This window comes from Stylophora pistillata, unplaced genomic scaffold, assembly GCF_964205215.1.
Source record: "Stylophora pistillata unplaced genomic scaffold, jaStyPist1.2 SCAFFOLD_1563, whole genome shotgun sequence".
Taxonomy (NCBI): domain Eukaryota; kingdom Metazoa; phylum Cnidaria; class Anthozoa; order Scleractinia; family Pocilloporidae; genus Stylophora; species Stylophora pistillata.
The window spans coordinates 33785-48376 of NW_028290924.1; the positions used below are offsets into that span (position 1 = coordinate 33785).

At 43.7% G+C, this 14592-nt stretch overlaps 2 protein-coding genes across 3 annotated transcripts; both read right to left on the reverse strand.

The window, feature by feature from the left end:
- Positions 1-2910: 2910 nt before the first annotated feature.
- Positions 2911-6529, reverse strand: LOC148715597 (uncharacterized). Of its 2 annotated transcripts, none has more exons than XM_088746748.1 (4): positions 6410-6529; positions 5641-5855; positions 3442-3736; positions 2911-3077 (listed from the first exon to the last, which is right to left on the reverse strand). In XM_088746748.1, the coding sequence occupies exons 1-4, from the start codon at positions 6473-6475 to the stop codon at positions 2940-2942; spliced, it is 714 nt and encodes a 237-aa protein (XP_088602874.1). In that variant the 5' UTR covers positions 6476-6529; the 3' UTR covers positions 2911-2939. The 2 variants fall into 2 exon arrangements, with proteins under 2 accessions (XP_088602874.1, XP_088602875.1); XM_088746749.1 differs by lacking the exon at positions 6410-6529 and adding an exon at positions 5944-5982 and having other exon boundaries at positions 2912-3077.
- Positions 6530-10327: 3798 nt separating this feature from the next.
- LOC148715598 (uncharacterized) lies at positions 10328-14471 on the reverse strand. The gene is made up of 4 exons (XM_088746751.1): positions 13871-14471; positions 12344-13131; positions 11951-12132; positions 10328-11816 (listed from the first exon to the last, which is right to left on the reverse strand). Exons 2-4 carry the CDS (start codon positions 13116-13118, stop codon positions 11103-11105), a joined length of 1671 nt encoding a protein of 556 aa, XP_088602877.1. The 5' UTR covers positions 13119-13131; positions 13871-14471; the 3' UTR covers positions 10328-11102.
- Between the last annotated feature and the right edge of the window lie 121 nt (positions 14472-14592).

Here is a 14592-nt window from a genome sequence, read left to right on the forward strand (position 1 = left end):
GAAGCCTCTAGGTTCCGTAAAGCCCTTAGGAGCTCTTCAAAGAATGGAAGGGGTATCTCGGCCAGGGGCCAAGTTTCAGTCTAGTGGATTAGAACCCGAGCGAACAGCCGCTAAGACTCTTGAAGCAACTCTGCTGTTATGTGGTGTTGAAATGTAATAAAAAAATAAAATGCGTTGAGATTTGGGCTTTGTGGGTGGAATGCGAGTCGGGCGTGTAGCTGGGCTTGGGATTTGCGAGTTGCTTCGGGGACTTAGTAGTTGTTATAGCTTGCAAGAAGGGCTACCTCTCCTCGCCAAATGATTTTGGCATTATGCAAATGAGCTGGCAGCATGTTGTGCGTCTGTTGGCCAAAGGAACGGCTTGAAAGTGCAAATAGAATGGGCCGCTAGGTACAGAATGGACTCTTAAGCTGACTTCGGGTGTCCGTGGGCTGCCTTGGGCTTCTGCTCAGGCCTAAAAGCAGAAAACCAGGATGGCAACTTGCGAATGGCTGCCACCACGTGGTCCGGTTGGGTTTTGCGTTTGTTTGGCAAAGGAAGCGTTTTCTTTGCAAAAAAACTGGGCCAATACATAGAGCGTGGAGAGGCAAGCTGATTTCGGGTGTCCGTGGGCTGGCTTAGGCCTTGGCTTAGGCGATAAAAGCAAAACTACGATCGCATTGTGCAGTCCGCCATTTTGTTTGTTTACTTGTACATGTACAAGTGAAAATCGGTAAGATGGTTATTTTCAAAAATAAAGAGAAAAACCATGCTCGGCAGCTAAAGTGCATGAAAATAGGAGGGGTAAAAGAAGAAAAAGGAGGAAAAAAGCAAAAAAAGCAAAAAAGAGTTTAGTCGCGCACCGGCCGGTATTGAACTCTTGACCCTCCATGACCGCCGCGGGCAGATTACCGAGAATCTGACGGTCCGGGGTTCGATACCGGAGTTGCCCTTTTCTGTCTGTTTCTTTTTTCTTTTGTTCTCTTCCTTTTTCCTCCTTTTTCTCTTTTTCCTGCTGTTTAATGACCACTGACGTTGAAAATACTGTGAGCAGAGCAATTTTTCCATTTTTAATAGGTCGGGGTAAAAGTGAGAAAAAGTTTCAACTTTGACAGAGTGTGGAGACGCCAACTTTCATCTCTTTTTATAATTCTAGTGGAAAGTACTTTCAAAGCTAATTGCATCGATGTAAGTTTAACGAGAAACGGATGAGAATTGATTTTTCTACGAATTTTGAAAGCTAAGAAAGATAGGTCTGCAAAGCGTACTTATTTCACCCCGTCAAACAAGAAAATTCGTAGAAAATTCTCCAATGGATCATTTTCTACACCCATTAAACCACACGACTGTCAATAGAATGAACAATCATTTCAATGTCCTCTTCTGTCAGTTTCGGCAGGTTTTCATGGTTTTCGTAGCCTTTCAAACGGAACTGTCAAAATGCCCCTTTTTTTCGACTTTTTACCTTCTCCAACGCATGCGCATTATTAGGCTCAGTAGATTGAAACACGTGAAGATGTTCTTCTCGACGAGACCTTCCTAACAGTGTATCACATGCTGTGATTCGATGAAATGATGCGTGGCAAGACCTTAGAAACCTGGTAAGCCTAGCACTAACTCTTTGTGGCGGATGGACATCTGATGACAAATTGCACCTAAAATGAAAAGTATGACACGGATTGACATCAAACTTGCTCCTCTAGATGGAGAGAACGCCATAAGAATCCTGTGAAAATTTCAGAGCTCAACTCTCAGGAATAAAGCTTTTAGCAGGTTTGAGATCAAGCCCTAGTATCAAGGTGAAGTTACAAGTTCAAGTCTTGTGTGGGTGTTATACCTATACCGGACCTTTTTGCTTCGTTCAAAAATGCATGCTTCGCGACGGATTGAGCTGATACTTTTCCCCATAAGAGATCATGCACTTTACAATCTACATGCCAGATTTGGGCAGGACTGAGTTAATTCTAGGGTGATTCCCTTAGACGTGAAGGTGCTAACCCTAACCCCTAGCCTAACCCTAACCCTAGATTGCAACCCTAGCCCTAGATTGCAACCCTAACCCTAGATTGCAACCCTAGCCCTAGATTGCAACCCTAACCCCTAGCCTAACCCTAGCCCTAGATTGCAACCCTAACTAACTGCTGTATCTTAAGGGGTTTCTTAACCTATTGAGTTTTATACATATTAAAGTGTTCCTCTGGCAGAGATCTTCCCAACCATGACTACTTTAGTGTGGTTTGGTGAGATGAAGCTTGACAAACTTAAGGAAAACCACTTTGGTGGACCTCCCCTCGTTTTCGACCTCTTCCGCTGAGCATGCCCATTAAGGAGTTAAGGAGTTTTATACATATCAAAGTGTTCCTCTTGCAGAGACCTTTCTAAGCATGTCTACATTAATGTGCTTTGGGAAAATGGGGCTTGAGAAACTTAAAAAAAGAGCACTTTGGTGGACTTAGACCTCTAGCAGTTTTCTCAATTGATATTGCACTTGTGGCGCCATTACGCAACCCAGGCGAGGCGTGATGTCATCCACTTCATGCCATGATGAGGTGCATGACGTCATACATGACGAGATGCGCACATTTCACTCAAAATTGTGATCTTTTTCTTTCACGCGTGTGGTGCAGTCACGCGTATTTCGTGACGTATGACGTCAGAGTAACGTCAATGACGTCACACTTGAGGAAATACGGCCATCGAAGTCACTATTGTGCTTTTTTTGTGTTTTTGTTCTGTTGTTTTTGTTTCTTTGGTCTTTTCTCTATACGCGTGTATGTCTGTGACGCGTGTTGGGTGACATTTGAAGTCGTTGTGACGTCATTAATGTCACGCTGTCAGGACGTCATGACTTATCCCCTGGGCAGACTTTCGGTACAAATAGGCAAGTTTTAGGCTAGGGTGAGGCTTAGGGTTAGGGTGGCATGCTATTTTCCAGTTGAAGGTGATGAGTTGAAGGGTTCTCATGAATATTGTCCAGTTTCGGGGGATAAGTTGAATCTACTTACCAAAAGCAAAAAGTTCCCACTTTCCTCCTTTGTAAGGCGTGGACGAAACTCCTTGATGTAATTTGCAAGAACTTTGTACAGCTCGTGGCCAGGCTAAAAAAAGAAGGACAGATCCTTTTTCAGTTGACTTCCCCTTTTTTAGAAAGCGATGGGAAAATTCTTCGCACAGTAATGAGTATGGTGTCTTTGTTCATGTGAAATCGGCAAAATCTACAATGATCCTTCATAATCGTAAGAAAATAAATAAATAACTAGCTACCCAATTCCCTTGCCGGCTGCAACTTGGCAAATGTTAACAACACATGCTGTCCATTTCTTTTTTCCCTTGAGCTGGCATAAAAACTATATGTTTGGAAAGCACATTGTTTGCAAAGACTTTGCAACTGGTACAAATGTTCTTTTCATCAGCGCCACAAGAGCGTTTCGGGCTTTCTTAAAAACTGAGTCCTTATCTCACCTGCAGAGTTAGCTCATCCCGTCCACAGGAGCTTTTGGTTTTGTAATCATTAAAGTGGAGCACAATCGAATCTTCCCTCATCACCAGCAGATTTTGTTCCTTCCGCTGTCGTGCCTCCAAGCTGTCTGGCTCTGTGACAATTCGAAGAGTTCGCATCTCAAGACCCCGGGATGGTGGAATGAAAACATACAGGCTTAAAAGGACCAAGTTGCAGCTTTCCCTGGCTTTCATGTTGACCTCCCAGCTCAATTGAAAGCGTTCGCGTTGGAGTGAGACGGCAGCCACAACCTCGTCCCTAAAAGATTGAACGACGAGGCTGACTTAGAATCGACAAAGAAAGTCCACATAATTGATAGAAAAGTCAAAAATGTTTTTCGTCCTTGTACCTATAGACACCATTCCTCTACCCCTAAGGTTCAGAGAACATCTCGAGTCAACTTTATCTCGGCTAACTAGGGTAAATAAGTCCCTCTTCATTATGGGTGATTTTCATATAAACTTATTCAATTGTGAAAGTCATCCTGAGTCCAATGATTTCTTGCTAATGCTAAACTCCTTTTCTCTTGTACCTTGCATCTCACAATCAACACGTATTACTTAAAGATCAGCAACCTTCATTGATAATATATTTGCAAATAGTCATGCTATGAATGCCATCAGTGGTAATCTAGTCTCTAATCATCTTCCTCAATTCCTGATCGTACACAATCTCAGACTGAATTATTTCAATCACAATTTCATATTTTCCTTGGACTTAAAACTAGGAAGACTGGTAGAATCTCATTCAGTGACAGGACAACATCTGTCATTACTGATGGACTAAAGAATGAAGACTGTAGTGAGATATCTGATTTCACCAATGAACTTTAAGTCAAGTATACAGATAAATGCAAGGTTCTGAAAGCTGAATGCAATCTTGACACATTTTGAACATGAATCAACTAATATAAGGACTCAAGCAAAGACTAAACAATTGGATTGAGATAAGTACACATGAAGCATATTATTCTTGAACTCAAACTGTAAGACATGCAATAATAGGTCAAATGTGACATACCAAATCCTCAGTAGAATAGGTCACTACCTTGAGGTTACATGTACTGGAGTTACTTTTTCTGTGACCAAGAGGTTCTGAGCTAGTAAGTGCTGGTCTGGACACTCTGAACTACTGAGTTAAACTAACTAACTGTACTTCTTTTATAAGGAATCGAGCAATAGCAGGAAATTCTCTAGAATTTTGAAAGTTAGGTGTGATCATTCTAAAGGAAATTTATGATGCAAATCCTGTGTGTATGATAATTTGGTTATCATAGGAAATAGTTTCTGAAGATGTAATTCTAAAATTCTAACAAAAAATATTGCAATGTCATGCACAATTGTTAGCCTGCTCACATGTAGACTATATAAAGTTTTAAACTATTATAAAAATGACTTTTCCAAACTCGGTGAAGAGAAATTTATCAATGACTTAATTTTCACGTCTAGATCTGGAATAACATCTCAAGTGATCGTTATAGATGCCAACACTAGATTCAATATTTTGCTATGATCAGATATCTCAACTTGTAAATTATCATGCACCGTGTCGAAAGCTCTCCAAACGCAAAATCAAGTGGTCTACCAAGCCCGGTATCACTAAATGCATTCTTGCCAAAATACAATACAGAGATAAGCTCTATTCCCAGATCCATAGGTGTCCACATTCAAATCCTAATCTGATGTATCTTCGTAAGAACTTCAGGAATAGTGTTGTCAAAGAAAAAAATTATAGCTAGCAAATCCGATGATTTTAAAAATGACTTTTTGTGTAATAAGATGAATATGAGAAAAACATGGTCTGGAATTAGATATCAATCATCAACATTGGTAAAGTAAAAGCTGATTACATTTCCCAGTATTCTTGAAAGTGGTAAAACTGTTGACAATCCCTGTGCTAATGCTAACATCTTTAATACTTTCTCTGTGGGAATGTAGCTAGAAAACACTGACAAAGACATTCCATGTGGGAACTGCTCTCCAACTGCTTTTCTGAAGGGCAATTTTCCTGATTCCCCTGTTACTTCAGTTCAAGTTGATTGATACATATCTCAAATGGACAATAACAAATCCATTGGTCCCTACAGTATACCAGTATCATTGCTAAAATTATTAATTTGCCAGTTTACAGGTACTGGCTCAAAAGAACAAAAGAGAACTCACCAGGGTAGCCAGCGATTTAGGGCTTCGAACTCTTCTCGCGACGAAGGCCGTTCTCTGTCGCCTTGCTTTTGAAATATCGTTGCCTGTGCTCTCAACTGACGAATCATTTGTACATCCTTGAAACCAGGACCGTGTTCCTTATGCAGAAACTTCACCGCATAAAGCAGTGAGCTCACGTGGTTTGAAATTGTCGCCGAACTGCATTGCCTCTCGTCCTAGCAACAACATTTGAGTAAATCCAGGTTATTGAAGGTCACGTACAACCAAAAAACAAGTGAGAGAAATTGGCAGAGCTGAGCTGACCGGCGAAGTAGTTCCGGCAGCCATTTTGATTCAAGAGACAAGCATTATGGTCAGCGGTCTAAGGGCGTCATGTCATATTTGTCAAGGTGTCCTTTTTGTCTCAAGCAAGCACGTGCCTCGCCGCGCGAAACGTGACGGCTGCGGGGAGACCAGTAGGGCATTGGCCGAGTTAAAAATATTGCTGACGTTGAACAAGCTGCAAACTTGCAAGACAAGAACGTCTTTTGAAAGCTGGTCAAACAAAAGCAATGAAGCCTGAAAAACTCGAATGATTTATGGGGCACAACGGTTGTATCTTGCTGCACAATTTAAGCCTGAAAATATGGCACAATTTGTGATTTTTCCTTTTCTTTTACCTTTGTTGCCGTCCTATCAGATGGCTTGAGACAGTTTTGCAGTTTTTGTCGGCAAAGTTATTTCCTAAAGGCGACAAGAAACAATTGCCAAAATTCAAATCTGCACTCACCCTGAGAAAGTTGAAATATTGTTCCATGAGACTTAGGCGGAGAAAAACATCTGGTGCTAGGTCCATTCCGAGATATCTCTTCAAAAATCCAAGGTAGCCTTGAGATGAAACAGAAAAACAGAAAATCAGGTCAGGTGTGACGCACGTGTGTGTTGCTTACTTGCTTGCGAGCGAGCGAGATATTTGAATGCGAATAAGCTAGCAAGGTAATTGACTGCGAATAATAAGTGTTCATGTAGTGACTTACACATCATGCGCTCACGCGCTTTGAGGAAAGTGGACTGCGCGACGGCTGCACTTTGTCGTTCAAGGTTCACCGCTCTAGTGAAGTAATTGGAAACAGCATCCAGAAAGACGTCCACATCGGGTGGGATATCTCGCGGACTTAGGGCGTAGGTGAGTTTTTTCCGGGTAGGTGTAGGAGTCAAATGGTGCGGGCTGTCCAATTGGCCAAGGCAATCTGGTTGTGGTGATTTTTGCTGCGTTGCCTGTGCCTCGTGGCTTACAGGCGATAAATTCGAAGTCGAAGTCGAAGTCGGAGGATGTTGCGTGGTTTGATCGTGAAAGTCTAGGATCTGTGATTCGTCGTCGTCGGAAGCATAGCACAGGTCTACGAGAGAGGCCATCTTTTTTTCCCCGCTGGTTTTTCTCTCTTAGGATGGGAGAAGAGATTGTTTTAACCCTTGAGTTGTCTTTTGCGGTGTTCAGTCGGCAGCGTTTGGAAGGAATAGAGGCCGATTAGGTGAGATCATGGACTTTTTAAAGTGGGGCTGTGTCGTCCCCTGGGGTTTGACGATTGGACAAAAAGTTGAATTTTTGAGAGCTTAATGCAGGCGCCGCGAGAGAGCTGGGGCTTCCAAAAACTGTTCCCTCAATAGTATAGACAGTGCAGCGCGCGCCTGTCACAGTCTCGTGTTTGTGAAATGCGCTGTTTAATTATGAGAGAATGATAAACTTTGAGGATGAGCTAAGAAGTTGAATTTTTGAGAGCTTAATGCAGCCGCCGCGAGAGAGCTGAGGCTTCGAAAAACTGTTCCCTCAATAGTATAGAAAGTGCAGCGCGCGCCTGTCACACTCTCGTGTTTGTGAAATGCGCTGTTTAATTATGAGAGAATGATAAACTTTGAGGATGAGCTAAAAAGTTGAATTTTTGAGAGCTTAATGCAGGCGCCGCGAGAGAGCTGGGGCTTCCAAAAACTGTTCCCTCAATAGTATAGACAGTGCAGCGCGCGCCTGTGACAGTCTCGTGTTTGTGAAATGCGCTGTTTAATTATGAGAGAATGATAAACTTTGAGGATGAGCTAAAAAGTTGAATTTTTGAGAGCTTAATGCAGGCGCCGCGAGAGAGCTGAGGCTTCGAAAAACTGTTCCCTCAATAGTATAGAAAGTGCAGCGCGCGCCTGTCACACTCTCGTGTTTGTGAAATGCGCTGTTTAATTATGAGAGAATGATAAACTTTGAGGATGAGCTAAAAAGTTGAATTTTTGAGAGCTTAATGCAGCCGCCGCGAGAGAGCTGGGCCTTAGAAAAACTGTTCCCTCAATAGTATAGAAAGTGCAGCGCGCGCCTGTCACACTCTCGTGTTTGTGAAATGCGCTGTTTAATTATGAGAGAATGATAAACTTTGAGGATGAGCTAAAAAGTTGAATTTTTGAGAGCTTAATGCAGCCGCCGCGAGAGAGCTGGGCCTTAGAAAAACTGTTCCCTCAATAGTATAGAAAGTGCAGCGCGCGCCTGTCACACTCTCGTGTTTGTGAAATGCGCTGTTTAATTATGAGAGAATGATAAACTTTGAGGATGAGCTAAAAAGTTGAATTTGTGAGGGCTTGATGCGGCCGCCGCGAGAGGGCTGGGCCTTAGAAAAACTGTTCCCTCGATAGACTAGAATGAATAATGTATGGCGTGCGGCTGGGAGAATCTGGAGTTTGTGAAAGGCGGTGTTTAACTATGAGAGAATCATAAAGTTTGATCAGAGTTAATAGAGGGAACGGGAAGTGGTTATGAAAGCCGGAGAAGTTCAAACGGTAAGAAGAATGGGAGCCCTCTGAGGTTGAAGGTACAAGTCACATTCAAAACAAGATGGCGCTTGCTATGGGGAGACGATTTGGAAGTTATTTTAGACATTTTAGAAGGCGATGAAAGAGTCAATCAGCAGTTTGTAGCAGCAGTTAAGCAGCATGTAAGTTGCGATTGTGTTAATTGAGGTGTCTAATTTCTTTCTACCGACCCAAAACGTTCGCTCGGAGATATATTCGGGGCATGGCAAGTTACTGAGTCGAGTCAGCCTTTTAAAAATGTTACAGCCCCAAAAATTGGACTTAGATATACATGTCCTAGCTGCAATGACTGATCAGGGTTTTTCTGTAGAAGCTACACTGAATGTCTGGTTTAATATGAGAAGTACTTGCTGGAAACAGCTCACATGGAATTTTTTAGCTGGTTGTAGCAATATGTTGCACGAATCGTAATTTTTCTTTGTTTGTTGTAGGTCCAGCGACATGAAATGATCTGCAAAGCATGCAAAATCTGATTTCAAGTAATAGAACCGTGGTGGGCTATGGTCAATTACAGAGCCAGCTCCAAGAGTGGTTTCACTAGGAATTGAAACTGTTACAATAACTCTCAAAGCTACTAGTGATAGTGATGGATTGATCATAACTGATCAAGGATGTATTGCATGGCACGATTACTTTGTGTGTGTACGGATATGCTCACAATTCTCCTTCCCAAAGGATGTGAGTGAGAAAAACAAGATCGAAATGAAGCACACGACAGAGGGGAAGTGTCTTTGCAAGGAAATTAGTCAGAGTTGCTAATGAAATGAACAAGGGAAGCAAAGTGAAAGTTCTCCATTTCTATTTCACTTACTTTTGTGAACAACAAATAGCAAAGTTGTTTACAACATTATTAAAAGAAGCTAGTTTCTAATGTTTAGTTCCAAACAATGTGACAATGCCAAATGAAAACTTTCCCATGTGAATGTGGAACTTGGTGTCAATACGATCATAGCTTGTTTGAATGGAATTTGGAGGATTATGGAAAACTACTTATGAATGATTTCATTCTAAAAGCGTGTGTTAACCATTGTGTTAATCACTGTTTGATTGTGAAAAAGTGGATGGCGTGCCAATGTTCTTCTCAATTTCACATTAAAAAAAAAAAAAAAAACACACTTCCTATGCTTTCTGTCCTCTTACATTTGTTGTAGGACTGCAGAAGCAAGGCTACAACCCAATTGGCATTGTGTAGTTCCAGAAAATGTCCATACTCCGCTTAAAGAGAGGGTTGAAAATTCTTGGGAATGGGGGGAATCTCAAAGGCCAAAAGCCTCAAGGAAATGTATGAACCTTCATTGCAATTTCCAGAGTGTTGGGAGGGGGTCTTAAGAAAAGTCCCTTCTGTGGGGGGGAGGTATGGATAATATTTATAGAAGTACATAGGGCAAAAAAATTCCAACCTCCCAAACGAGCTCTCTAGTTTTAGTCACACAAACTTGACTTTTTCGTGGACCCTGACAAACCTAGAATTGCCATGAAATTTCTAACGAGCAATCTGACATTCTCTTTCGCTTAAATACGGTAGCATAGCCAGGATATTTAGAAATTCCTGTAAAGAGTCGTGCTACTACACAGCATTTTTACAGTTTGACTTTTTTTGGGCATGGCCACTTGGCATCGGTAAGCTGTTCCCAAGATTTCTTCCCATCTTTCCTTCCTTTGGTATTGCCACTCTGACATGAAATGGATCTCTCCATTCTAATGGTGTTACTATTGTAACCAAACTGATGAAGAACTGAAACCTGTAACAAAATGTTGATGATTGATATGGATGATTTAATAACATACGACTTGGAATCATTTGAGTAAGGAGATATTTAGATTTAATGTTTGAGTTTGGATTTTCTGATTTCAGTATGACTCTTTTTCATAGATTTGAATGCAATTGCGCTCTGCAATTTTCCAAAAATAATATGTCCAAATCTATTTGCGAAAAAAAAAAAAAAAAAAAAAAATAGAAGAGAAGAAAACACCTGTAGATATCAAAAACCCAACCCTTAGAGCAACAATTTAAGATACACACACACACACACAGTGGTTGTTTTCGTTGTAAAACAAGATTTAATGGAGTGGCTTCAGTTTACAAGCGTCCTCCTGAAATAAAACTAGTAGTAGTAGTAGTAGAATCTTTATTTATACACGATAACAATTCAAGGTAAAAAGCTTGTGGGCTCGTGTACTTAACAAAATAGTATCTAGCCAACTTATGATTATACTGAGACACATTTCAAACTAAATAAGAAGCTACACTACAATAAAACATTCAATTTCCTCTCAAACTTAAAAGTACTTGTAATCAGTTGATCTATTCCTAGCCGTCGAACCTGATGAACTGGTAAAAAGTAAAGCTTGTGAAGTGATTGTTTCTCCTGAGATTCTTAAGGGCGAAACTACCTACATTTTTGACAAGATGGTTAACATAGCTAACATAGTACCGAACCTCTATATGCTAAAGAGTCCTAGACCGGCGATCGGTCGCGCCGGTGAGTGACGAACAGAACATGACAGCGAGAACGAGGAAGGAAGGAAGGAAGGAAGAAAAACAAACTAACCCTAACACAATTGAAAAATCTGAACGCGTGCAAAGTCCAAGTCATTCGCAGGCGCAGTCACTGCCATTTAGAATAGGACACTTTTCAGGTTTGGAGAGAGGGGGTCAGAAAGTCCTTCCAGGAAGAATCGTCGGGCAACCTCTTACGGATGGCTTCCAGAGCCAGCAGTTTGGCCTGTCGACCGCGTTGGGCGATGACCGTGTTTGCTACCCTCCGCAGCTGTTCCCAGAAGGCCGCTCGACCACTGGACAATTGAACGCAGAGCAGCTGGGGCACCAGCAGGGCTAGCTCCCCGATGCGTCGGATGCACTGCAACCTATTTCTTTCCACTTCTAAAAGGGAGCACAGCAAGGCCTTTACAGACTGCTTCCTCGTAGTTTTCTGGCCGGGGGGCAATGACTTGGGGACTGCCAGCTCGTAGAGTTGGTGGACGGCCACCGCACTGGCCAGCAGTCGGCTGAAGAGGGCGCCCTTGCTAGTGGAGCTCCTAGCGAGGAGATGGCAGAGATCCAGGTGGCGAGCAAACACCCTGCAGACGGGACATGGTGGTTGTCGCCGACAGGGGTCTGCTGGCTCCATCTGCGGCCAAAATCGACCGGCCTTCAGGGCACAGCTCTCCTCTGGGCAGTCACAGGCAGCGGCGCAAATGACAAAGAGGCTTGCCATCTTCTCGGCCACCATTTGACGGTGCGCGTCTGCGACTCGCTGGCTGGTGGCCTCTTGCACTGCCTCCGGATCTTCTTTCCAAGCGCGTCCTCCTGCATTTGCCGCTGTGCTGGCCATGGCAGTTTGTAGTTCCTGTTGGGACAGACAACAAGAAGGGGAAACAAGATTGACGATATACATCACCAGTGCGCCAGGAGGCACCACACAAATGATCCAACAGGGTTTAACAGTGATGATCTGATCGGTGATCATGAATGTAAGTTTACCTCTTGGCGAAGTGGCTGGTGGTCTCTGAAGAAGTTTGACACGGCCTGCCACGTTTCCTCGTCGGGGAAATCCTCCATTCGGAGACCCGGCACCGACGAGTGCCTCAGGCCCCAGCGATCCTCTGCCTCTGCTTGCGCTGTCTGCCCTTCGCCTTGGCCTGTGGTCGTCGCTCCTGCTCCAGCTGTCATTTAAAAAGTGAAAAAAAATAAATAAATAAATAATAATAATAAAATAAAATCAAATAAATAAATAGATAAATAGATAAATAGATAAATAAATTAATAAATAAATAATGTGAACAGAAAAAAAACCAAAAAAAAACCGAACAAAACAGACAATCAAACAAAAGGCAGCAGTTGGTTAACGCGGTTGCTTTTCAGCCTTATCATTACCTGGTTGTCCGCCCTCAGGCAGCGCCCTTTCTTCCGTGCGCGTCGCCTTGGTTCTAGCAGCGCCTACAGAGGAAGCCCTTCTCTTCTTTCTTCTGGCAAGGCCGGCGACAGCCGTGGAGGTGGTGGCTTCTGCTGCCCTTTCGGCCCCACCGCCGTCCCCTTCGGACGAGGAGTCACTCTGCTGCCCAGGTTGGCTAGCTAGCCGCGCGAGCAGATCGCAGAGCAGTCTGTCCGTCTCTCGGGAGGACTGGCGTTGCGCAGTGCCGTCGCTGGACGACTTGCCGATTTCCCGCATGACGCTTTGCGGACACTCTATCAGGGGTTCGTCGGCGTCGTCGTCTTCCTCGTTGCTAGGGCTGGATCCCTCCGCGGCTGACGACTCGTCGCCCTCTCTCCAAGCTGGGTTCAGGTTGGAGTGAAGCGTTTCTAAGGTCTCCGGCGATAGGGCTTCAAAGGTGCCGAAGCTCACGCCGTACTCCACCATGGCGGACGCAAGGTACTGCGGACAGAATGTTCCGCTCTGATATCTGATGGCCGCGTACCTGAGGTTTAGGAGTCGCGCCCTGCTGAGACCTGAGCCCGCGGTGGTTGCCCGACTTACCAAGCAGGCCACGTCGCACACAGCCAGTCGCCTCAACGTCAAATTACTGGCTTTCGCCGACACTGTTATGTTGCCCGGTAGAAAACCCCCGTGGTCTTGCGTAACGAGCTTCCTGGGAAAGCCGTGCGTGTATTCTGGGCTGGCCAGGGACCAGGGAGGTGCATTCCAGACCATGATATTTCCAAACCTACATGGAGACGAAGGATTACCAAACAAGAATTGAGGAAAGAAATGGATTGATTCATTTACTTAAGTATTTCTACAAAGTACACGAAAAACAGAGACACAAAACTGAAAGAGAAACCGAAAAAAAAAAAAAAAAAAAAAAAACTGAAACAAAAAACTAAGCATCCTATTGCCCCTCCATTCCCTAGATCTAATACGCTCACGCAAAAAGGAGGCAAAAACTAGAATCTAAGAGCTACAAACCGAGTGGGTTTGTAGCTCCGACGACATTTAGGACAGATTATTTTAAAAGTGCGATAATGTTCGCCATCAAAGACATGTAAGAGTCTTTTAAAGTCAAAATCCTGAAGCTCGCCCCTAAAAGAGCCAAGGGGCTCTGACTGCCTAGCATCAACTGGAATATGTTTCATATGTTTGTTGTTAACTGGAATATTGTTCCACAAAAGGAATCATTCTAATCGAGTCAAAGTCTCTGCAAGTAGATGCTTTGCTCATATTTGGTTTAATTCAGGGGAAAAGCTGAGCATCCTTCCTAGGCGAGTCTGACTGGCCGGTAACAGGTGATAAAAAATGATCCAAAGGTCCGGCGGGCTAGATCTATCTGTCCACGAAGTCATTTAAAGAAGAGAAAAAAATAGGAGATCTAAATACTCCGACCATTAGCCAAGGGGTAAGAGTTTAAGCCTAACGCGGAAATCAAATCCAATCATATGAAAATGAAAAAAAAACCAGCGACCTACCTGTCCAAGCGAACCAGGTTTAAATTGCTGTCTAAAGGCGCTTGTCTGCTAGTTAGGGCTTCGGTCAACTTTGCCCCGTCACGTCGGAAAAGTTCCCACTTGTTCAGGTCTCTGAGTAGATGTTTGCGACGGGGAGACTTCTGGGTTGGATCAGACGGAGAGGGCAAAGGAAGCGTGTCTTTCCACCCAATCTCTAGGCTGCGTGTGCAGTAACTTATTGCGCTGGCTGCGTCTTCGAAGGTAAGTGCGTTGGAGACCCTCTCCTCATCAGAGTCGCGAGGCACTATGTGTCTTGGCAGCGTCAGACTGTCCAGCAAGAACAAATCAAAGTTGAAGGCTAGAGGCCTGTCCGGGGATTCTGCGAATGCCAAGGGAAAGTATGGCTGTACAGTCTCCGCGTCCCTTTGGACGGAAAGTGCCTCCTGTTTTCGGTAAAAGGACTGACTGCTCTCCTCTACAAGTTCCTCTTCTGGCACTAAAAATGTCCTGTCCCCGGGCGTCTGCACGTCTTCCTCATCATCGTGGTCGTCAGCTCTGTCGGCGCAAAAACCTCCTATTAGACCATTACCCTACGGCTACCAAAAGAGAAAAGGGAAAAAAATGGGCCAAGTAGAGGAGCGATTTGACCCACCTCCTACCACCTTCTGCTGCAGCCTCTGTGTCAAGCAACTGTCTGAAAATCCAAGACAGACACACTTTTTGTTTGTTGTTTTTTGTTTTAC

Bases quoted from the DNA above. Each gene is read 5' to 3' on its own strand.
- LOC148715597 (XM_088746748.1), bottom strand. From the start codon at position 6,475: ATGGACCTAGCACCAGATGTTTTTCTCCGCCTAAGTCTCATGGAACAA. The intron at 5,856-6,409 runs GTGAGTGCAGAT...TGTTGTTGCTAG, and splicing joins AATATTTCAACTTTCTCAGG to GACGAGAGGCAATGCAGTTC. The intron at 3,737-5,640 runs GTGAGTTCTCTT...TCAATCTTTTAG, and splicing joins CTAAATCGCTGGCTACCCTG to GGACGAGGTTGTGGCTGCCG.
- LOC148715598 (XM_088746751.1), bottom strand. From the start codon at position 13,118: ATGGTCTGGAATGCACCTCCCTGGTCCCTGGCCAGCCCAGAATACACG. The intron at 12,133-12,343 runs GTAATGATAAGG...TTTAAATGACAG, and splicing joins GCCTGAGGGCGGACAACCAG to CTGGAGCAGGAGCGACGACC. The intron at 11,817-11,950 runs GTAAACTTACAT...CTGTCCCAACAG, and splicing joins ACCAGCCACTTCGCCAAGAG to GAACTACAAACTGCCATGGC.